Source organism: Narcine bancroftii, chromosome 2 (genome assembly GCF_036971445.1).
Source record: "Narcine bancroftii isolate sNarBan1 chromosome 2, sNarBan1.hap1, whole genome shotgun sequence".
In the NCBI taxonomy this organism is placed as follows: domain Eukaryota; kingdom Metazoa; phylum Chordata; class Chondrichthyes; order Torpediniformes; family Narcinidae; genus Narcine; species Narcine bancroftii.
Window position 1 is genome coordinate 327,268,111 of NC_091470.1, and position 25,301 is coordinate 327,293,411.

At 36.9% G+C, this 25,301-nt stretch overlaps 2 protein-coding genes across 11 annotated transcripts in view; one reads left to right on the forward strand and one right to left on the reverse strand.

Moving 5' to 3' along the window:
• rmdn1 (regulator of microtubule dynamics 1) overlaps window positions 1–5,626 on the forward strand; it is a 41,035-nt gene extending 35,409 nt beyond the window's left edge. Inside the window, exons 9-10 of one of the 2 annotated variants that reach the window (XM_069922013.1) lie at window positions 315–448; window positions 2,253–5,626. In XM_069922013.1, the coding sequence (XP_069778114.1) occupies window positions 315–448; window positions 2,253–2,306 (188 nt within the window). In that variant the 3' untranslated portion in view covers window positions 2,307–5,626. Of the gene's footprint in view, window positions 1–314; window positions 449–2,252 lie in introns of those variants that run through there. The other variant, XM_069922014.1, reaches the window with a different exon arrangement.
• LOC138755644 (NEDD4-like E3 ubiquitin-protein ligase WWP1) overlaps window positions 2,375–25,301 on the reverse strand; it is a 140,887-nt gene continuing 117,960 nt past the window's right edge. For all 9 annotated transcript variants that reach the window (XM_069922004.1, XM_069922009.1, XM_069922006.1 and 6 more), the window contains 7 exons: window positions 23,608–23,741; window positions 22,468–22,608; window positions 17,387–17,507; window positions 14,607–14,711; window positions 8,581–8,677; window positions 6,660–6,732; window positions 2,375–4,335 (listed from right to left, as the gene is read on the reverse strand). In XM_069922004.1, the coding sequence (XP_069778105.1) occupies window positions 4,236–4,335; window positions 6,660–6,732; window positions 8,581–8,677; window positions 14,607–14,711; window positions 17,387–17,507; window positions 22,468–22,608; window positions 23,608–23,741 (771 nt within the window). In that variant the 3' untranslated portion in view covers window positions 2,375–4,235. The remainder of the gene's footprint in view (window positions 4,336–6,659; window positions 6,733–8,580; window positions 8,678–14,606; window positions 14,712–17,386; window positions 17,508–22,467; window positions 22,609–23,607; window positions 23,742–25,301) is intronic.

A 25,301-nucleotide genomic window follows, 5' to 3' on the forward strand; every position in this document is an offset into this window, starting at 1 on the left:
GTTAGCAGAATTTTTGTGTTAGTTTGTCTAAAGCTCCTAGTGGCCATTGTGAGTTAATGTGGACAGTATTTTAAGAACAGCACAAGTGAATTTCCAACAGGTAGAAATTGGGAACAAAAACCTTTTTTTAATATTTAATCTCCTTCATAAAGCAAATGTTCAGATCTACATACTCCCACCATGCTCATAATATCTCTGTAAATATAGATCCAAAAATTAAATGCATACAATTTCTTGTACTTATTTGCTTCACTGCATAAATAAATTCATTATGCTTTGAGGAGCTCAAGTTTAAAATTCCTCTTGTTCTACAGCTGAACCCAATTTCTACAGTAAAAACTTATTAATGTTGGGGAAAACTTACATTAAATTAAAAAACAAGAAGCTGGCCTTGTTGTGGCTGACCAAAGCAAGAGACTACCCAGCACGAAATGAAGAAGACAAGCAGGTAAGATTATCCAATCTTATTCTGCAGCTTTGTTGGTGAAAATGTAAACGTGACTTCCTAAAGTTCTAAACATTTTATGTTGAACATATTATTATAAATGAGCTAGGTTCTATTCATTCAGCTCGAGCTGAGCTTGGCTGAATTGAGTAGCCTCAATAAATATGCAGCTTAAAAGTGGTTCAAATGGGTGGAGGCTGCCATATTAACATCACGAATTTGGTTGTCCAATATTACCACAACTCAAATAAAGGATATTTAGTAGATTTCTATGTACAAATCTTTAGTTGACCCTCTAATTTTCAAAATATTGCATTTGGGAATAGCAACTATTTATGAAAGAACTTTGTTGCACGCCCAATAGTCATAGAACATTGCAACACAAACAATTCCTTCTGTTCCCATCTGTGCTGAGCACAAGGCTCAAGCTAAACTAAATCTTTGCTGCTTGCATAATCCTCCATTCTCCACAATTTCATGGGTCTAAACAGAAGCCTTTTAAATGTTACTATTGCATCTGCTTCCACCACTACTCCTGGCAGCCTATTTCAGACATCTCTGCGAATATTTTAAAAAATGCAACATTTAAAAGCACATCTCTTTTAAACTTTGCCCTGCTCACCTTAAACTCATGTCCTTTAGTGTGATAAACAAGAAATCTGCAGATTCTAGAGTCTAGTGCAGTACGCAAAAGTGCTGGAGAGACTCTGTAGGTTACACAGCATCCACAAAAAGCGCAAGGGCTCGGGCTCCAAATGTCAACCGTCCTGTGCTTTCCACAGATGCTGCATAACCCACAAAGTTTCTCCAGCACTTTTGTGTACTCCTCTAGTGTGTGGCATTTTTACCCTAGGAGAAAGATTGTGGCTGTCTACTCTCTGCCATCAAGTTTTAATTCTGGGGACTTTTGTATTTGCAGCTGTTGTGGGAGATGATTACCTTTTTCTGTGCTATACTGTTCTATGTTTAATGTGGTATAAGGACAGGGCTTTGATCTAATTGATTAGTTGTGTTCTGCTATCACATGCTGCTTTTGCTTTGCACTCTTTATTAAACCAGGATAGGTTCCCTTTCTTTTTAGTAATGGTAGATATGGGAATATTCCAGGCTATCAGGTAATAAATTGTGTTGAATTACATTAAACAAATCTTTTCTCGGTATACATGACAAAAAAACAATTCAATTCAGTCAATTCTATTAGAGCTCAAGGTACAGAGTGCCACATAAAATAGATCTGGCAGTTAGAACAGTCTCTGGCCTTCCTGTTGAGCACAGTTGCAATACGACACAATGGAGGATGTCCTCAATCGGAATATCTTTTGCAATGACAGCATCCCTCATTCATTTATTTTGTGGGTGCATGGAAGGCCAGTGGTAAACTCAAATATTCCTGTTTCACTGTGTGCTTGGCAAAGAGGTAGATGTTGTCTGAAAAAACATAATAATTCAGAGATTCCTGTACTTTCTGCACCCCAAACACTGCCTGGACTTCGTTAATGGCCAAGAATTTTTGCAAAAAAAAGCAAGGAAAAACTGCTTAACTGCAAGGGAAATTATTTGCTGAATCTGCCCCAAATTAGACCTGTAACAGGTTATCCTGCAAAGAAGGGAAGTTTAATGGAATTAACTAAAAAGATAAATTTAAACAAGTGAATACATAAATATTTTCCATCTGCTTAAGTGACTATAAAAATTTATCTCTAGGATTTATGACCAGAAACCAAACATTGCACACATTAGAGCTGAATTTCTTCTTTAAAAATTCCCATGGCACTTATAGGTAATCTGTCTTTTTTTCTATTTTTAGGTTCAAAAAGAAGCTGCTGAATTACTGAAGCTATTAACAAGATTGACAAACTAGCTCAAGTGAATCTTGTACGTTAAAACGTCCTTCCTTCAGTCACTCTGATAGGATGAATTTCGCAGACATCAATGAAAAATATTTTTATTGAATCACAAAAGAATTTACACAAAATTGTACAGCCCTGATACAGCATTTATAGTATATATATTATGTATGTTGCAAATTTGTGAATGTTGCTGCAGTATACACTCTGCCAGCCAAAAAGAACAAACTCGAAATTATATTAGTTTAACTGCAGGATGATGTTAATGAATTTTAAAACTTGACATTATCCCCTAAAAATATTGTATGCCTCTTGTAGTACAGACAAGTTTTTTTTTCAATGCACATGCTTTCCAGAATAAAAATTCTACCAAATCCCAAAATAACCAGATGAATGACCATCTTGCTTGTTAACTCTTACAGTCATCAACAATGTTTCATTACACATTGTGTGGTTGACACCCACTTGAGTAAACAGTACAGAAAGCCTTCCATTTGCAACTAAAAACAACTGAAACAATAATAAAATAGGCATCTGATTTTATTTTCATTTTTAAAGTTTTTTGGACATAATTACAGATAAAAGTGAGTTTTTCAAGTACCTGTCAGAAGGTTGAAATTTTAGAGATAATCTTGCGCTGCTACTAGCTATTTGAAGTGCAGAAATGGTCAGTTGCTGTTTTGAGAGGAGGGGAAATTACATCAAAAAAAGCGAGAGCAAAAACTGACCAAACTTGAGCTTTTACAAAACTTTTACAAATTAAAAACTTTAATGGAATTTACAATGTTTAAATTTAAAGCATTACAAATGTTATATTTCAAATGTCTATATCTCCCCAGTCATTGCAAGGAAGCACAGCGTTAAAGTTGCAGTTCAATATAATTCACAATTATTTTTAAATAGATTTTTGTTACATATCAATAAGTAAATATCCTCAATACTGTTGAAACTATTTTAAATGTTTTTGAAACTTCTGAATTTAAAAATTAAATCACTTGATACTTGAGGACGAAGGCCTAATAGAAATTATATTTTAAAGCCAGAAAAAAGAATTAAACCTATGCATTATGTAATTTATATAAAAACAGGATGTATACCATTGCAATGGAGAAAACAAATTACACAACATTCCATACAAATGTGCAAAACTGATTTACTTTTATTCCTGATAGATAAGTGTAACTCTTCTAAAAGACTGAACATGAAAGCAGCAGAGGTAATATTTTGCATAATTACATTGTGAAAATTGTCCACATTAGCTTCTGGTATATAAAATAACATTAGTATTTGGGGTACTACCCAATTCCTCTGCTTTTCTTTATTTCAGTATACTATACACAAGACACACACAAAAAAACAATAACACAACAAGAAAGTAAAGGAAAATCTCATGTCAGCATTTACATGTTCTATGATCTCAACAAGCCAGCAGCGTTAAATCTAGATATTTGATAGTGTTTGGCATAAGCCTTAAATACTTCAGTGACAGCCATGCAAGAAGTAACCCTGACAGTGTTAGATCAGTCGGAACTGACCCACACGGCCTGTGTTTTCTTCTGGAAGATGCAACTTGCACTAAAGAGGCCTAATAGCACACCTACCAGATCACCTAACAAGCTCTATAAAACTAGAGCCATGGATAGATAGTTCAGCTGTTTCTGATTTAAAAAAAAACATCATTCTATATTTCAGAAATCAGTCAAACTCTTTTCTCCCAAGATATTTCTTTAAAGGAAAATTGCAAGTATGTAAAATATTATGGTCAAGACAATTTGCATAATGACTGGAAGAAAAGCATGTCAATTTTATAGAATTCCAGATGTAAATTATTTCTCTAGGCAAATAGCTTATATACAAATAGACAATTGTGCAACTGTAATTGATTGGACATGAAACGAGTACATTGTGATGCCATCTCATAGTATCAAGATTATGTGCTGCATCTATTCTTGTCCAAATCCTTCAGTTTCTTCGATTGCAAAAAGCAACTTTTCTTTTAATTGTTCATAACTTTTATAAGGTGGCAAATCCAAGCGGTTAAAGCTGTTGAAGAATATACGTACGTCAATGAATATTTAGCTCAATTTAAACACTTGCAGACGTCCTTTTTAAATGTCAAAAATGTTACTCCAGGTTGAGCATAGTACCTACTACAGGTTATTTTCTCTCTGCATTAAGGTAGTAGAGTTATCTGTTTTAATTGGTGGAGTTTTCTTGAAGGTACTCCCACTGGGTTGTTCTAGAATATGTTCCAGAATATTAGGTCAAGTGACTATGAAAGTATGGCAATGTATTTCCAAGTTCGGACCGACAGTTACCTGGAACATAGAACTTACAGCATGGTACAGGCCTTTTATGTTCTGCAAACCTACACATCCCTACCAAAAAAACTAAACCCTTCATACCTCATATCCCTATTATTTTTCTTTCAAAACCTGCAGCTGATGATCCTCCTGTACATCTGCTGATTGCCTTTAGTGGTATAGAATATGTGCTAGGGTAATACTGTTGGAGCAACCATGGATTTTGTAATTGTTACACAATGCAACCCCAAAAAACTAAGCCATGTTCCATTCGGCAAAGTATTGAATCCAACCAATCGAGGGTTAATCCTCAATTTCTACAAACTTAAATTTTACCATGGGCTCTTAATGCCACACTGGGTAAAATGTCACCTTGATATCAGGGAATATATCCCTTGCCTTTTTCCCAGAATGGTCTTATTGAAGTCTAGGCTACAATGTGTAGATGGTGCATATTGCAGTCACAGCACATCCATGATGAAGGCATTTGAATGGGATGCCAATCAAGTTGACTGCTTTGCTTCCTGTGTCATTGGAGTTACTCTCATCAAGGCAAATGGAATGCATTTCCTGAAGTATCACATATATAGTATTGGAAAGAAAGGTGGAGAGTCACTCACTACACGATACAAAACCTCCAATGTGCTATTGCAGTCCCAGTATTCACAAGGCTGCTCCATTTAAGCTTCTGACCATTTTTGGAAGCTAGGATGTTGATGCGATGAAACCTTGCATCGGTAATACCACTGAACATTGAAAGTAGTTAGATTATCTATTGATGGAGATAGTCATAGTCTGGCATATTTGCATCAAACTATGTCCAAATGTTATCAATAATGGGCCTTTCATATTTTGAAAAACTTCAAATGGAAATGAACAAGCATCTTCATGTTTACATTTTAAAGTTTGTTAGGTTGCTGAAGAAGTGTCTGAAAATGGTTGGACCATGTGTATTGTTCAGGGCTGATATAATTAGCTTCCAACAACCACAATCTTTGTGTAAGATGCAAATAAATCCAGTTTAATTCTTATTGACTTCATTTTTACCAGGGACATTAACTCAATTGATGTCAAAGGTAATCATTCTCACTTTTGTCCATGTTTGTTAGCTGTCCACAATGCCTAAGTCATCATAGGGTGATAATCAGCTAAATTGGATTCATCATGTTCTCTGACCATTTTTGTACTATTGGGGAGATTAAAGTGGAACATCTTGGATAGAGGTATGACCTGTTCTGACGTGCAACTCTTCAGACGAACGTCATGACATCTAGTTTCACAGCCTTTGCTTAATCCCAGTGGATGAATCAGATTCTGTGAAACTCAGAAGAAAGCCAAAATAGATTATCCACTGGCCTTTGTGGCTAAAGATGGTCACAAATACCTCAGTTTGTTTTGGCATTCATGTGCTAGACTTAATCATTACCATCAATCACCATCAATCAACCTAATATGTGAAGAATCTGAGTTTAGCATTGAGATTGCTCAGATCTGTCCAGTATATGCTGGTTTTGCTGCAACTTCAACCAGATTTTTATACGTGTAAACATTGGCTCCTGTGACTCGATTTAGTGAGGCATGTGTACAGGTTACAGTGGCCTATGGTGCATCACGAATTTAGTTCTGAGTCGTTAGATCTATTTTGAATCCAGACAGCATGAAAAGATTGCCACACCTTGAAGACAGGACTCTATATGTAAGAATTATGGAATGGTCACTCTTACCAATGTTATCAGCATTGCATTTTTAATAGATAGATTGATAAAGAGTTGCATTGGTTTATTTCCTTTACAGTTAATTCACCACTCTCAGATTTTTTAACTCTCCAGAGTTCCCGAGTTCAGTACAAGGACCTGATAAACATTTGAATGTGAGGTAGTACAAAAATTTAAACCACTTGATGACAGAACTTGGAATTGCAAGAAACATCACGGAAGATAGTAAACAGTTTAAAGAGAACACAAAGACAAACTAGGAAATGAGCATATAAAATTATGATGTTCCATATGTAAAAGTACAGATTTGAAACTGCTAGTGTTCCTATTACAAGTAAAGCTTACTCACCAAGTGTGACTTCTGGGCAGCCATGTTTCTTTACCAACCTTTTCAATGCAAAATTTTTGTGGACCATTACTCCCTGTTGGAAAAGACCAATTAATATCCCCACCTAATCAATCACAATACTTTATCAAAACAGATCATGCAAGATTTAAGTACAGTACTGATACATGAGCAAGGTGTATATTTAATTAGAAAGCACAAATATTTCACAAGCGCAGCACCATCTCATTCATAACAAGTAGTTTACAATGCAACAGGCACTTGATTCCCCCCCCCCCCCACCAATTGCTTCATTAATTCCTGAGATATGGGGATGGGTGGTGTCTGTTCATAAGTCTGTATTGGGCAGCATTGGTTACTCCCAATGTAGTGAGAAAATCAGTGGTTTGCAAAGTAGCTGAAGTGAACAATTAGTCAACTGCATTGAACACTTGAGGCTTCACTTAGTCTGCCAGAGCCAACCATTCTCAATATTTTTTTTGGCTCTGGCCCTCTTACAACTCTTCTCAAGGTTTATGGGCCCCTTTCCCTGTGAAGCAGTTAAGTTTAGTTGGTTTCTGTTCTTTGGCCAATTACATAAAATACATTTTTAAAAAATTATTTCAGACTGTGGCCCCCATTAAGAATGTCTGTGCTAGACTCTCTACCAATCCTTTGATTCAATGCAACACTTTCCCATCTTTCCAGCTCGAGCTTACTGACCAAAGGGTCAGAATCTGTGTGGAATGCTTCAAAATGAATTACTCTCCCTACCGCATTATCCGATCTCCACAAAGTGTAAATTTATTGTCAGAGTACATACATTTTTTTAAATTTAAATTTAAATATACAACGTGGTGACAGGCCAATTCAGCCCACGAGCTTCCAATTAATTACAGCCAATTAACCTACAACCTCCTGTACATTTCGAACAATGGGAGGAAATTGGAGCACCCAGAGGGAAACCCACACAGACATGGGGAGAACATACAAACTCCTTACAGACAGCACTGGATTTGAACCCCGGTCCTGATTGCTGGCACTATAACAGCATTGCACTAACTGCTACACTCGCTGTGCTGCCCTATGACATCACATACAACCCTGAAATTCTTTTTCCTCCAGTCTGAGCAGAAATTCTACTTAATGGTAGTGAAAACAAAAGTGGGGAATAAAACAAGAAGGAAGTGCAAACAAACTGTGCAATAAAGAAAATAAATATTCAATAATAAATAACGTTCAAAGTAAGAGTCTTTAAATTAGTTTGTTGTTTAGGAGTCTGATGGTGGAGGGGTTTTATTTTCACTGAAATTTGTTCATCCTATTACAAATTCACTATGTTCCTATCTTTCGTCTTATTTTCACTATATTATAGGAATCCAATTTTAAATTTGCAATACTATTTGCTTTAAAAAAAAGTATTTCAAAACAAAGATACATGCATTCATAATTTTTGAGATGCAATGACTGGGAGAAAAGAAAACTGGAAAACAAATTAACTTTGGTCACACATATAGCTTATGGATATGGAGCAACAAATGTATAGGCAGCCTCATTAGATGGAGGAAAACAGAAAAAAAAGTCATTCTCAGAGTAGGAGAGAAATCTACCAATGTGCCTTGATAAGAGTTCCCCCATGTATATAAAAAAAAATCTTGTCTTCATTGTAAAGATGTATGTCAGAGGGAATAAAACAAAAACAGTTTAGGAAAATAATAAAATGCATTTCGTATGCAGTCTTTATATTTTATTGTAAGTATAAATTATTTGTTAAATGTTTCTACATACAAGGATGTGCAATATGTTACAAGTAGTAAATTATTCTAACTTGAAAGTGCATCTATATTCTTTGTACCTAATTTAGAACTTTGGAAATTAGACACTGATGTTGCAAAGCTGTAGTCCAGAAGCAGTAGTTGCAATTACATTGAACAGTTTTGCCTACCTAGAAGCTCAGCAAATCCACCCAAAGGTAAACGGCAGGTACCGGTGACAAATTGCATCAGTCGTAGACGCACCTCATTATCCATCTCCTTCACAAACTAGCAAAAAATATTCAAATTTATTTAAGGCAACGATACAACTCTTAAATGTGAATATCTTGTAATGCCAATATTCACAAACACAGAGGGACTAATCCCTCTCAACAGTTTCGTAAAATTTTGAATATTAAGGGAATGAAGAGAAATGGGGCTAGACAGGAGAGTTCCAGTGAGGTAAAGGGACAGTCATAATTGTACAGAATGAGGCCTTTTGTTTCAATTTCTTTATCAATGAATTGCAGCAGATTAAACTAGATCTGGTTTAACACTTGTGCTAAAGTTTTGTTTTTGTACAAGAGATAAAATTACTTTTTTTCTGGGCTTTTAAATAATTTTTGGATGAATAATTATTTGAACAGTACTGATTTTTCATTGCGGGGGGGGGGCCTTTAATGACTCCTGCTTGAATCTCAGAGCTCATCTCAATTTAACCATAACCCCTTCAAAAATTCCTGGAAGATCATTTGATTTGCATAATTGGGGTGTGCTTCAGAATTTCTCAAAATTTAGTAAAAATCATTTTTTCAGAATGTTTCCTGGATTGAAAAATAAGGCTTATGAGGCAGGTTATTCGAGCTAGAACTTTTCTCTTTGGAGCATAGATGGATGAGCAGAAACTTCACCGAGGTCTACAAGATTATGAGAGGCAATAAATAGGGTGGACAACCAGGACTTTTTTATTAGGGCAGGAACAGGAAACTCCAGAGGAGATATGTACAAAGTGAGGGGGAGGGAATTTTAAGGAAGACATCAGGGGCAAGATATTTTTTTAAAAACACAGAGTTGTGGGTGCCTGGAATGCCTTGCCAGGGATGGTGGTGGAGGCTGAAACATGAGAGGCATTAAAGAGACTCTTACATGGGCACATGGATGGAAGAAAAAATAAAGGGCTTCATAGTAGGAAGAGTTTAGTACATTTTTCCATTAAAGAATATATGGGCTGGCACAATATTGAGAGCTGAAGGGCCTGTACTATGGTGTAAATGGGTAGTTGGCTGATGGTTGGCCTGGATTTGGTATGCTGAAAAGTTTGTGTTAAATGAATGGCCCTATAAATACCTGATGCTCTCAAGGATTTTTTTTAATTTAGAGATGCAACATAGTAACAAGCCCTTCTGACCCACAAGTCTGTGCTGCCCCAAATACACCAATTATCCTACAAACCCCGCAAGTTTTTGGAAAGTGGGAGAAAACCAGAGCACTCAGGAAACCCATGCAATCTCGAGGAGAACTTAGAAATTCCTTACAAACAGTGCTGAATTTGAACCTGACTTGCTCATGCCGTAATAGTGTTGCACTAACAGTGACCAAGCCACACAAAATGAAAGATTCTCCAACCCATTTTTGACATTTACTGTGCAAAGCGATAATCTTCAAAATATTATTGGGAACTGATGGACCAAGCAGAAATAATTCCTGCTGGTTTGAGAGGCTAGAATTAGGAAGCGTAGATGAGATAAGAAGACAGGCCTTTTCAGAGTAAATAGGGAAATTTTTATATTTAATATGGCACAATATAACAAATCTCTAACAATAGCTACACAAACTCAGTACACACACACACACATATATATATATAATATATATATATATATATATATATATATACACATAGTAACATTTTCCATTTTCTCCCCCACCCCCCCAAATAACTATAGAAAGAAAAATAAAAAATAAAGACAAAAAGGAGTGTGTCATCTAAATATTGTGTGATACACTTTATCCTTATGTATACCATGTCTCGTTAAGAGTTGCAGACCTGAAGTTGGCGGTTACTAATAAACTTTACATATGGGTCCTAAATTTGTTCATCTTGAGCAATAATTAGCCCTTAAATTATAAGTAATTTTCTCTAATATATATTTGTTCATTTCTGTGAGCCACCAGTGTATTCTCAGAGGTGTATCCATTTTCCAAGTTATCATTAAGCATTTTTTTTGCTGTCGCTAATGCAATCTTGATAAATTATTTTTGAAATCTATTTAAATTTAGCTTTAAATACTTATCTTTTATATTGCTTAACATAACATTTTTTGGGTCTTTTGTTATCTTATTTTTTGTAACTCGATGTAATATTGAATTTAAGTCTTCCCAAAGGGTTTGACTTTTGCACATGTCCAAATTCTTGTTCACAGTGGAAGCATTTGTCAGATAATGTCATATACCATTGTTTAAATTTTTGATGTGTGATGTTTATGAAGCCAATTATATTGTATCATTCTATACTGAGCATTTATTGTATTTGTCATGGTGTCCACAAATAATTCCTTCCAAGTTTAATTATTTATTTGTATGTTTAAATTATTTTCCCAATGGTGTTTTCTCATCTTTTCCTTTATTATGTAATTTGATATACATATTTGTAATAAACTTTTTAATTATCATAGTGTCCTTCTGGCAACCTTAGATTATTTCCCAGCTTTTCTTTAAATATGTTTTTAACTGATAGTATGAAAAAGATTGAATCATGCAATATTCCATATTTATCTTTTAGCTGTTAAAATGTCAGTAAGTTATTGACCAGAAACAATTTTTTATTCTTGTAATTCCTTTTCTTGATCATTCCTTAAAGTATATATTTTTCATTGTGAAAGGAATTAATTGGTTTTGTTTTAGCAATATATTTGGTATTTGATAGTTCATAATCTTTAACTCTAGATGCATTTTACTCTCTCTTCTTTTCTTCTCTTTGGCTTGGCTTCGCGGACGAAGATTTATGGAGGGGGTAAATGTCCACGTCAGCTGCAGGCTCGTTTGTGGCTGACAAGTCCGATGCGGGACAGGCAGACACGGTTGCAGCAGTTGCAGGGGAAAATTGGTTGGTTGGGGTTGGGTGTTGGGTTTTTCCTCCTTTGCCTTTTGTCAGTGAGGTGGGCTCTGCGGTCTTCTTCAAAGGAGGTTGCTGCCCGCCGAACTGTGAGGCGCCAAGATGTACAGTTTGAGGCGATATCAGCCCACTGGCGGTGGTCAATGTGGCAGGCACTAAGAGATTTCTTTAGGCAGTCCTTGTACCTCTTCTTTGGTGCACCTCTGTCGCGGTGGCCAGTGGAGAGCTCACCATATAACACGATCTTGGGAAGGCGATGGTCCTCCATTCTGGAGACGTGACCCATCCAGCGCAGCTGGATCTTCAGCAGCGTGGACTCGATGCTGTCGACCTCTGCCATCTCCAGTACTTCGACGTTAGGGATGAAAGCGCTCCAATGGATGTTGAGGATGGAGCGGAGACAACGCTGGTGGAAGCGTTCTAGGAGCCGTAGGTGATGCCGGTAGAGGACCCACGATTCGGAGCCGAACAGGAGTGTGGGTATGACAACGGCTCTGTATACGCTTATCTTTGTGAGGTTTTTCAGTTGGTTGTTTTTCCAGACTCTTTTGTGTAGTCTTCCAAAGGCACTATTTGCCTTGGCGAGTCTGTTGTCTATCTCATTGTCGATCCTTGCATCTGATGAAATGGTGCAGCCGAGATAGGTAAACTGGTTGACCGTTTTGAGTTTTGTGTGCCTGATGGAGATGTGGGGGGGCTGGTAGTCATGGTGGGGAGCTGGCTGATGGAGGACCTCAGTTTTCTTCAGGCTGACTTCCAGGCCAAACATTTTGACAGTTTCCGCAAAGCAGGACGTCAAGCGCTGAAGAGCTGGCTCTGAATGGGCAACTAAAGCGGCATCGTCTGCAAAGAGTAGTTCACGGACAAGTTTCTCTTGTGTCTTGGTGTGAGCTTGCAGGCGCCTCAGATTGAAGAGACTGCCATCCGTGCGGTACCGGATGTAAACAGCGTCTTCATTGTTGGGGTCTTTCATGGCTTGGTTCAGCATCATGCTGAAGAAGATTGAAAAGAGGGTTGGTGCGAGAACACAGCCTTGCTTCACGCCATTGTTAATGGAGAAGGGTTCAGAGAGCTCATTGCTGTATCTGACCCCACCCTGCGATGCTTCGCCCCGACATTGCTCATTTGCCAGTCTTGCAGCTCAGCCTGCCTTGCCCAGGAAGCTCCTGGTTCCAGAGAGCAGGTAAAGCCTCCATTTTTGTTTTCTGCCTATTTCTTCAGCTCTTTTTTCTGCAGAGCGACTCTTTCTTCCTTCAGAGCAATCTTCTTTCTTTTCCTTCGATGTTTAACTGTTGATTCCTATACTTTTTAACTTACAGCTTTTGTTTTTTTTTCACTTTTTTAAACTATTCTCTGGAGATGCTGGCTTCACTAGTCCAGCTGCTACTCCATCACGTGACCACTCCCCTAAGGAACAAGTTTACATACAAAGGATAGCAGACGTTTACATTTAAAATTGTTAGCTTCAAACCTCAGATATTATATTTGTTTACTAAAGGTATAAATGAAAAAAATTGCTCTCATCATATTGTGAAACAGGCATAAATAGACAATGCCTATGCTTTATAGGAAAAGCTGAAACATAAATTTGCTGCAAGGTAAAAGTTGTTTAAGCCTAGAACTTTTTATATAATGTCAGAAGAGACAGCACATTTTTAAAAGAAAATGCAAGGCTAACAGATCTGTTTATCAGACAAAGTAAACATTATAAAGTAATATCTTGTCAATATTTAATCCATGCCACTAAGAACAATATGTTATAACTACAAGTTAGTGAAGGCAGGAGTTAATAATATCCAAGTCCCTGCAAAAGATTATACCCCATTAATTAGTAACCTTTAGTTAAGTATCAACTGCAACCTCAATAACTAATTTGATCTGAATTTTGGTTAACTAAATTGAAAATAAATTATCAAGTGCTGGAAATCTGAAATAAAAATAGAAAATGGAATAAATACACCACATCAGCTCACAACTGGGGGAAAGAATTAATTTTGATATTTAAGAAAACACCCTTCTTAAAAGTATTATTTTGTGAATGCCAACCTACTCCATGAAGTTAGATGTCTGATTTAAATAATTCTTCTTCCTTTTACCTGGCTTTATCATTTGCAAAGAATAGTTCATTGTTTCATTTGAGTTGATAACTTTGATAGTAAATAGCTGGTCATGTCTATCTTTGCAGTAACAACAAAATCAAATTCTTATACAATATGGGCCCAGGAAAAAAAAAGACACCATTTTATCAGGAAAAAAAGCAGAAATATCATTCATAACTTTGCAAGATCCTGGAATCCAGAATCTAGTCGAACAAAATACTGTTTCAAGTGATGACTTGGATTTTAAAATACGTTTCAAAATTTACCAAATTGTTATCATGGAGTCACAAACAAAACAAAGACAATGTGAAGCAAGTTTTAAGTTACAGTCAATGAAGTGGCCCTGGAATCTAACAATTGTGCTTTACAAAAGGTGGGGCTATGCGTGCTACATGATTTTGTGATCAAAGAATGGGATAAAGTGAAAGGAGAGACTTTCAAAAAATCTTTCAAAAAGTGCAATGGATGATTTATTGTGGGACACTGACTACAAAGCCGAAGCCGACTCACCAGATTCAGACTGGGACCCATATGATGACAGTGTAAACAGTGAGTTTGCAGATGTGTTTGCATGGTTCTTTGCCTCAGACAATGAAGCTAGAGATTTTTAAGGATTTTAAATGTGTGTGATGTGTTTTTTTAAATTTTACAATTCTTTTCTTGGTTTAATGCCACATAGGTAATGGATTTTAGTTCAAAATAAAGATTGTGTACAGCTTTTGAAAAATATACTGGTAGCTTAAAAAATTGTTATAGGTTGGGGACTGGGTGGGTTATGGAACCAATCAAGTGGTATTTTGAGTAGAATTTTAAGGCCTATAAAACAACCCCTTTTTGGGGGGTGTTTTTTGGGTGTTTCAAGGGTCGTCTTATCTGAATACTGTATATTTATACTTTTAATGCTAGATTTCCTCTTCAAACTGTACACAGGCAATTCATTGCATTTAGAAGTATATATTCTTACAATAGATGTCTATAATTTTAGGAATTTTAAGCTTCATACCTGCCAGAACCAAATGATTTGTTTACTGTTTCTGGTGTAATGGCGGTAGACTGTATTTCTCTGCCAGTCTGTCAGGTCTACTTCCTGCATCCCACAGAGCATAACCTGTTAATACAGTCAGTGAGGTATTAATTTGTAACTGCACAGCTCACCCTGTCAACAAGTAATCCTGCAATGAATATTCATTCTTTCAGAATTTAGTTTAAACATTGGTTAAATTCTAGACATAGAAGTTCAAAACAAGGACAGCAGTGTCTTTGGCAAATTGGTGGTAAAAGTCATAGCAGGTTATCCTGATTAATTACATGCAAGGATTCTCAATTTCATTATCAAATGAGGTGTTGTACTCTGCACAAGAGAATGGAGAGAAAGAGTTCAAAACTGGGTGGAGATGAGGAAATCTCAAACAGCGGAATGGTGGGGCTTTAAAGAGCAGATTGTGTGGGTTGGTTGGTTGGTGGAGATGAAAGGGAAGCCTCTAAAGAAAAGATTCAAGAGGCAAAAGAGAAGAGCGAATTGTAAAGTATAGAAGAGTTGAAGTGGTTGGATGGTTCAGTAATTTGGTAATAAAATTTATTTTGGCTTTATAACCCACTTAAAAGTTAATAGCAAACTTGCAATTGCTACAGAAACAGTAGTTGCGTTGTGACACAGTAGGATAGGTAGAGCTAGATCAGTAAAAGAATGCAATATAATAATATTCAAAAAATTTACAGTCTATTAAGTTAAAATAATATCAACATAACTACATGAGCATGTACATCAATAAAAAACTATACAATCTACACCTTAAAAATAAGAAATTGAATGGAGTAAAAGAGTAAAAACATCTTGGAATATACGATCAAATCATGAAAAGGAGTACATTGTAGGTCAGCAATACACTGAAAACTAAAAGGAATAAGAAATTTATCATTGTTCACATAATTTATTCGTACAATTTTCGTATAAAGGTCACCATCGTGCACTTCAGAGCACCATGTACAGTTCGAGTCTCCATGATGCAAAAAGTGCAAAGCAACACCGAGAAAGTGAGAAGAGATAGATTTACAAGAATGTCATCTCCCATTTCTGGAACCAATGTAGAAAGATTGAACAGATGAAAGTTCTTTGATTTCAGAATGAGAAAACTTAAATATGACTTTAGGATTATCTTTATCAATGTGAATGAATTAATACAGACATGCAGCAATTGTTTCCACTTGAGAGGAAATCCAAAAGAATATGGTAAAAATAAAACTGATAAAAGTTGATGGAGAAATTTTACCTACTCATAGATGATTACAATGTGAAACACAGAATGAAGTGAAGGCAAGTAGCTTAGATGTTTTCAAAAGGAGATTAGATGAGTCTTGGAGGGAAAAAGACAGAAACATTTGCTGGAAGATTGTAATATGACAGATGGACCATTGTAGTTCTTAATTGAACAATGTATTGTTGCTGGTTTTGTAATAACATTCTAATTAATCCCTGGAAATCTCTTCTAAATGAAGGATTGAAGGAATGGTTCAACATGAATAGAAGGGAATGGCATAGCAAATGGAGCTGCTGCCTCGTGTCTCCAATGACCCAAATTCAATCAGGACCTCTGATGACAGCTTTGTGCAATTTATGCATTCCCTTTGTGACTACTTGGATTTCCTCCAGGTTATTCAATTTCCCAAAGACATGTCAATAGGTTAATTGGCCAATATACAGTTTGTTAAGAGGCCCCATTGTGATTGTAGAATCTATTTATAATAGGTTACAGAGAAAATAACAAGAGAAAATGATGGCTTGTAGCAGGAATAGACTTGATGACACATTTGGTCTTCTACGTCATAAGATGGAAATAAAGTCAGCTAAGGCACAAAAAGCAGTGGTTAACATCTGGAACATAACCAGTGTTAAACATTTAAATTTGGAGTTAAACAAAAAGGTTTACAGATGCTTGGTTGAGTGCAATACACAAACAGGCTGGAGAAACTCAACAGGTCACACAACATCCTTGATAGCTAAAAGATAACCAATGTTTCAGGCCTGGGCCCTTGGTCAGGTACTTTTTTATGCTTTTGATAACAAATTCAGACTGCTTCAGCTATTTTTATTAATAAATTTAACCTGTGATAATTGAAGATTTGGGCACATACACATTAAAAAAAAAATTATCTCTTTTTACAGTTCTGCAGTTCAGTTTATGTGGCCCATTTATTCTTCTTCCAACAAAATTGTCATGTTTTATACTGGTTTAAATCTTATGCTCAAGACTCAGAAAAGAGTGAAAAAAAAACCATCTACCAAAATGCCATCGGTATTGGGGAATTTCAGTTATGAGGAGAAACAGCAGAAGTCATGGTTCTGATCCTTGAATCCAATAAATTTAAAAGGAGATTCAACCACATTTCGCAATCATGAAAATATTTTGATAGTGTGCAAAAGGAGAAACCATTCCCAGTGGTGGAAGCTCAATAAAACGGCTTGATTAGAAAGAAAAGTGGCATCATAAATTGTCCCGGCATTGCTGTGATCTGAAATGAACTGCCTGAAATAATAAATTTCAAAGGCAAACTGAATAATAGGAATTAAATTAGAAAAATCAAATGCATGTCATAACACTAAAAATCAATCACAAGCATGTTTAGCTAGTAAACCACTTTTATTATTAGTGTAATTGTAATAGTCTGAGATTTAAGATAAGAACATACTTGAAAAAATAATGCGAACTACCTGAAAATACTAATTATATTATTACTTAACTTCTCCAAGCAATAAACCTTAATCAGCAAGGGTAACAATCTCACCTCCAACTCTTTTTCATCAAAATACTGGAGCCACTGAAGAGGTACCACCTCATTGAAGCCATCCAAGAAAGACCTGGTCTGTTCTTCCACACCACGTGTAAATCGCCATTCTGCCATTAGTCTGCAATGGAAGATCATGCTTTCAAGAAACTGCAGAAAGTATACTGAACAATATGCCAGGATCAAAGAAAGCAGTTTATGTATTCTGACTGTCTCAAATGCAGTAAGTGAGTAGCAATATCTGAAAGAAATTAAAAAGAATAGAAAATCCAGGAACACTAAGAAAGCCCAAACCCACACTGCTGGAGGAACTCCATGGGTCAAGCAGCATCAGCAGAAAAAAAAGAATGGTTGAGGTTTTGAGCTGAGAATGGAGAGATTAGGTAGAAAAGCTAGTGTAAAGAGAACAGGGTGACATGGATTGGACAGGGACACCAGGTGGTGTGGTAAACTCGGTGGAGGTGAAACATTATGAATGGAGGCAGTAAACTGTCAGATATCAAAAGGAGAAGGCCAAGAAAAGCAAAGGGTTCAGGTCGAGGAAGATGAGTCAAATAGGGTGTTGGGTGATTAGAAGGCAAAGGCTGCCAGTGCGGGTATCTGATAAGAAAAGGAGGTGAGAATGGTGGTATAAAGAGATCAGATGGAACCAAAGATGGTGGGGGAGAGGGAGTGGAAAACTTCAGTGAGGAGTTGAGGGTGGAGGGGGATGATCCCAAAGAGGAGGGGTGGGAAGGAAATGAGACTAGGTAGAGGGCTAGAGGGAAAAGGGGACAAAAATGGGGGGATGGGGAAGAGCCAAAGGGATACAGAAGAAGACAGGGAACTCATTACATGAAATTTAAAAATTCTACATCTGTACCATGGGCTGTCAACTGCCCAGGTAAAATATGAGGAGTTGTTCCTTTAGTTCAGTGGTTTTCAAACTACTCCCTAAACTCACATTCCACCTTAAGCAATCCCTAAGCAATCCCTATGCCATAAGTGTTCTGTGATTAGTAAAGGATTGCTTAAGGTGGTATGTCAGTGGAAAGAAAAAAAATTTGAAGACCACTTCAAATCATATTTAATTGACTTGTTATGTTTCCAGTTTCATAACTCTAAAGGAAATGGACCAATGACAATTTTTCTCAAGCAAAATATTTCAGTAACAATTGGATCTAGAGCAGTGGTTCTCAACCTTCCCTTCCCACTCACATACCACCTTAAGCAATTCCTTACAAATAACAGAGCACTGATGCCATAGGGATTGCTTAAGGTGATATGTGAGTGGGAAGGGAAGGTTGAAAACCACTGCTCTAGTTACTTTGGGCTTCAGTCTAGCAATGGAGAATTCTTAGGACAGACATTCGGGGTGGAATGGAAAAGGGAGTTAAAAAGGTATGCAACAGCAGGAGCTCAGATTGGCCATTGCAGCAGCGTTTTGATGCTTTTCAAAATATCCTCTTTAGTTCAATTCCCCTCCACCCTCATTTCCCCACTGGATTCTTTTGCTCTCTTGCCCCTTCTATCCCCCCCTCCCCTCCCCAGTAATCTCAGTTCCATTTGGTCTCTCTACATATCACCATTTTCATCTTTTCTTATCAGATTCCACCCCTGGCAGCCTTTGTCTTCTAATCACTCATTCCACCCTGTATGACTTGTCTTCCTTCACCTGAACCCTTTATTTCTAAGGCTTTCTCTCCCTTTGTCTCACATCTGCCAATCTTCTGCCTCTGTATGTCATCTTTCACCTCCACTGGGTTTACTGATCCATGTAGGATCCCTGTCTACTCCCTTACCCTGACTTCTTTACACTGGCTTTACTACTACATCTCAAGTCTCAATAAAGGGCTTTGGTTCAAAATGTCAACCATGCTTTTACTCCCACTGATGCTGATTTGACCTGCTGAGTTCCTCTAGCAGATTGTGTTTTTAGTTTCAAATTCCAACACCTGCAGTCTCTCCTGTAACACCAAGAAAAGGGCTGCATTAGGTGGACAGTTAGGTATCTCATTAATTTCTGTATCCTTTCTGCTGGCATAAAGTATCATCCCACATAGTAATATGAGAAATTACTCCCCAATATTTTGTTTGGCACTGAACCCAGTTTTACCTGTGCAACAAAAAAATACTCTGTGGCAACAGTGGTTAACCAATTAATTGATTTGGACTGCTAATTAGCAGACAAGATATCAAATCCCACATGACAGCTATGATATTTAAATTTGGGTAATTAATTTATAACTGTAATTAAAAAGATAATATCTGTACTGGCATCTAGGAAGCATCTGGACAGCAGTAAACCAGTCTGATTTGTTAAATTTTTTTAGGAAAAGAAAATTTATATCCTTTCTTTTTCTGGCCTCTGTGTCACTCCAGACACACAGCCTGAAGTAGTCTAGCAATTAGGAATAAGCAATAGATTCAAGTTTCCTTTACTGTTGAGTAATAATAAAAAATATATTACACAAAATTTTCTTCTGCCTGTCGTAAGGAAGTATTGCCTGAAACCCCTTACAGTAAGAGAAAGAGAAGCAAAAGAGAGGTCCTCTCAGAGACACTGAGTGTCCGTGAATTTGCCTCTAGCACTCCACTCCCGCAGCCTCTGCGGCCATTCAGCCCGTTGATCCACTGGCAACCCAAGCTTCAGATCCAAACCTCCAATATGATGGGAAGCCTTCAGCATTTGAGGCCCTTCTTGAACGCTGCACCCTCTTGAATCCTGGTTCCAATACCTTGTTTGCACGAGCCAGGCTCCAGCAACCCAGAGCTGGATCTTTCAGCCGCTAAACCTCTCACTGGTCCGCTGTCGTGGTCATTGCTTTGAAGGGTAATTTCCTATGCTCCTCTTTCTCAACGGGGGTGCTCTCCCCATTTCTGGTGCTTTGTGCAGATCTGCTCCTCCGGAGACTGCAACCCCTTGTGACCTTGTGCCGAGCACAGGCACTGCCATCTTGGGCACATACCACACAGTTGGAGATTTTTAATTAAAAACACCATCAGCTCCTTTTACCAACAGTTTCAATCCAGAATGGAGCCATTAACATTAGTGCCGGGTGGTTGGATCCTGCAGAACAGCAATGTTTTCCACTCATCATGGTCTGGTATGGAGACAACAATACCCCTGAGTGTAAAGCCCTGCAAAGGTAGTGGATGCAGCCCAGGACATCACAGGCAAAACCATCCCCACCATTGAGAATGTCTACGGGGAATGCTGCAGTTGGAGAGCAGCGACAATCATCAAGGATCCTCACCATCCAGAACACACTCTGTTCTCACTGTTACCATCAGAAAAGAGGTATAGGTGCCACAAGACTCGCACCACCAGGTTCAGGAACAGCTGCTACCCCTCCACCGTCAGACACCTCATCAAAAATCTCAACTAGGGACTGATTAAGGACTCTTACTTTTGCACTTTATTGTTTGTTTTACATTTCTTTATTTGTTTACATATGTACATTGTGTACAGCTTTTTTTTGCACTACCAAGAAGTGGTAATTATGCCTGGCCCGCAGGAAAAAGAATCTCAGGGTTGTATGTGATGTCATGTATGTACCCTGACAATAAATCTGATATCTGTTGACAGATTAAACTTTAACCAGGACAAACATGGTTGAATTACAATTACTAAACAGTTGTTTCTCACAGAACAAATAGTCGCACTATTTCGATGACTGTACATACTTCTTGGTAGAGTTTTGACCCATTTCAGATTTTCAGTGACTATATTTTTTGCATTTGGAAACCCAAAGTTTACACACATCTTTGCATTGTTCTCTTCACATAACATTAATTCCTCCCCCCCCCCACCTCCCCACCACCCCACCCCCAACCAAGAATGCTGAAAGATGAAGATGTTGTAGCACAAAGAAACTCAACCTTCCACTGAAATATCTGGTATCCTCGATGTTTAATACTATCTCACTCCTATTTAGAAAGTTCTAATAAAGTTTATTGAATCTTGGCTTTCATATATAACCTAACTACTTGTCCTCTTGTTTTGCATCCCATTGTTTTTCTGCTGATAGCTCTCAAATGTACAATTTTCACCTTCATTTTTATATCTCCTTAAGCCTCATCCCATTTCTCTGTCATTCCCTCCAAACATTCAATCCTTTCAATATCATGACTACTCTAATTACACCAAAATGTAACCACCTGACCATTTATCTACCAAACCCTCCTAAACTTTCTTTTCTAAATGCATTTCTTTACCATCTTTCTTTAAACCTATCTCAGTAACCACAAGTTTTGATCGTGCATCCGTTATCTTTTTAAGGCGTCAATGTCAAATTTTGCTCGATACCGCTTTCCATGAATTACATTTTGGTTCATTGAAGATGCCAAAAAAAACATATCAGGAGTCTAATGCGATTTGTCATGTATTCAGATACTGTATCAAATTTCTACACGTGCACTGTGAAAAATACACTGACTGGTTCCATCACAGTCTGCTTTGGAAATTCAAGTGGTCACGAAAGCAGAATGCGACAGAAGGTAGCACACATAGCTAGATCTATCACAGGTTCCAACCTACCATCCATTCAAAACATCTACATTAGGTTCTACCTCACGAAGGAAGCCGATGTGATAAAGGTCACAACCAAGGTACTGAAGGCCAGCACTTCTAGGTTCAAGAACAGTTTCTTTAAAACAGCTATCAGATCCTCCCCTTGTTACACTAATAAGGTACTGGTCTGAGACCACAATTATCTGCGCTACTGCTTAGTCACTTTTTTTCACAAGGATAACTGTGAATATTATCTATCTAATGTGCTTATTGTCTTTTTAAATTCAATTAATTCTACTGTTATAACTTTTTATAGAGATATCTGTTTATCTGCAGCACATAAGAATTTCAGTGTATATGTACTCTGTAGAATATATATGCAAAAAACTATCGCTAACATTAAATGTTGTCATGATATAGACTAATAGCGGGGAAGATATAAAATTAACATGTCTTAGAAGTAATAACTTATAAGATGATAAATATTCAGTTCTTGTGGATGTATTAACAGTTTTAAGCTACTATGTATATTATGTATGATTTGAACACATTATGACTGATTTCTTTCGGGTTAAGAAAAAATACTTACCCAATGTATTCTTCTTTATTTTCCTCTGTCACCAAAATGTTAGATCCTCCTGACTTCAATTCATGGGAGGTAACTTTTCCTAAAATTTCCATGTCAACTGCAAAATACATTTCCAGGCCACATTCCTCTATATTGTTATCCCTATGTGAAATGATTCATTAATATTATAAAACATTGGTGCATTAATTTGTCAATTAAGTATATTATTTGCCATTGTAATTTCAACGCCATAAAATTCTATTGTCAGTCTTCCTCTGACTGCTTAATAGATAATATCCTGAATCAGTCAGCTTAGGATAAGTCAGTACTATAATTGGCATCAAGCAAATAGTAAAGCAAACTCATAAGAAAAGTAGCAAAAGCACCCAAAAATCATTTTCATGGGTGAAGAGAAAAACATGAAATACATATTTCCATAAAAAGTTACAAACCAATGGAAATTCTAATCGTTCATCTATGAAAGAGTCATTTACCAGTTTCATTTGTGGACATTAGGAAATTAGTTCAAAATGAATGACTTTCAATATGTAAAAACTGATCAAACATGCCATTTTGCAGACTCTCCTCAGACATCATTAGCCAACAAATCAACATCATCATTTATTTATGCATTTGTGATGAAATGAGTTTCAGCCAAACTTTAAACCATGGTTAAGGATTGCATAAATTTTGAGTCATAATTGAAGAGATATGGTTTAAGCCAGTTTGGCCTTGATAAAACCAGTGTAAACTACCCAGCAATTCTAGACATTTTTTTTTCAAAAACTTAGTAGGTTAACCAGAATCATAATTTTTTTTGAGGAAAAAATCTATTGGGTTTAGGTTGTGATAATGTATTCACATCCATGCTCTTCTAATAGCTATTCCCCAAACTTTGCCCAAAATGAGAAGCAAGTTAGAAGTACAGAGAAAAGAAATAAAAAAAGTCTATTTTGTAAACTCAACAAATACATTGGCAGAAGTCTAGAAAGTGTCACTTTATCAGAATTTTGTCAGCTAGTTTGGAATTAGTCAAATTAAATTCCCAATCCATTAAAATCCACTTACTGTTAACTTGTGAGTTTAATTTGAGCACAGATTGATCTGGATCTACCTGTTTATTAAAGTAAAATTATAATAATCTGACTAAGAAGCACATACCTTATCCAGATAAGGGAATTGTAGAATTCAGGGTCAATGGATTCCAGATCCTTAATTGTGAGTTTCTTGTTTAACATGCGTTTGTAGAATGGTAGTGAAAATCCAGTGTCAATAAATTTTCCATGGAAAAGAGCCTATAAGAAATAGAATTTTGCTTTGTTACTTCATAAAGAGCATAAATATGGATTCTATTAATCTGGAAGCAATAAAGTTATCGTGTTAATCTTACTAGTGCAAAATTTTATCAGTTAAATGAATCGATGTGGTTGATTAATATTTTACTCCTTGATTGAATATTGGGACATGATCTTTCCCACTTTCCCTATAGGGAGTAAAGAGGTGTATTCCTGCAATGAAATTTCTGCTATGTTAGCTCAGCAACAAGGTTCAAATGGTTTACCCAAGAAGGAAAATCCAATTTTTAATGAAGATCCATTACGTAATCCAAGCGGATTGAGAGTTGATCATAGCCTCTCTTCCAATTCCCACCACCATGTGTGATTGATGCTTTTCACTCTCCAGCTAAATTATTATCTCTCTCCTTAGCTATTATATTCTGATTTCCCCATGATGCTGTGCATCAGATAGCCCCCTCCCCTTCCAAAGTCAAAATAATTTTAATGGTTGACCTGCCTGCCATCACTCTGTTTGTTGAACATTATGCTAAGAAACCCCTACAATGATCTCCTGCCCTAAAGTAGACCTTTGTTTCCTTGTAATCGAAAAAAAAAATTAAACTCTGGAGGTTCAGATATTTCTCATTCATTCAAGTATGCTGCTAGGTACACTGACAATAAGTATTTTACTGCATAAAATATTAGAGCCATAAAGTGTGGAAACAGGACATTCAGCTCAACTTGCCAACGCCAAGGAAAATGTTCCACTCACACTAGATCCACTTGCTATATTTGGGCTATATCCCTTTAAACCTAGCCCTCCCCTGAATCCATCCAAGTTCTTCTTGCAATAGTACATTACACTAGTATCTGCCTCAACCACCTCCTCCAGCAGCCTGTTCCATACATTCACCACAGTCTATGTAAAAAAAGTTATCAGTCAGCTTCCTATTAAATTTCTCTCCCCTCACTTTCAACCTATGTCCTCTAGTTTATGTTCTCAAACTCTTTCAGTTGAAAGTCATTCATTGTTCTACCTCCATCATTCATTTCTCTATGGATGATAACAAACAGATCTATCCTTTCCACTCTCAGTTTTTAATTGTCTTGATTGAGGATGTATCTTAAACCATGGAAATAAGCAGGCAACACAAACTTTGAAAGTCTCGATATTAAAAACAGTAAATGCTGTAAGTACTTGTCAAGATACAGAGCAGCTGCAGACATCAGGTCAATGAAGTTCCATCAAATCTCTACCCAAACTGTTTATAGAGACACTGAATATATCCAATATTTATTGTTTTTCTTTCTTTTTCTTTTGCACTGCTACACAGGATAACATAAATGTTCTCATCATGCTCCTCACATACTTTGGACTCCAGGGGTTAAGTCCAGGTGACAGTGACCTTGTCCTGCACTGGCAAAGAAGTTCATGTAGGGTTCCAGGTTTGTCTGAAGGCAAAGGTCTCAGGTTTTATTGATTCGAAAAACTTTTGTTCCTGAGATATTTTATGATAGGAGCATTAACCTAAAGGAAATAGTCCCTTACTTGTCTTTGATTATGATCTTTCTCCTAAT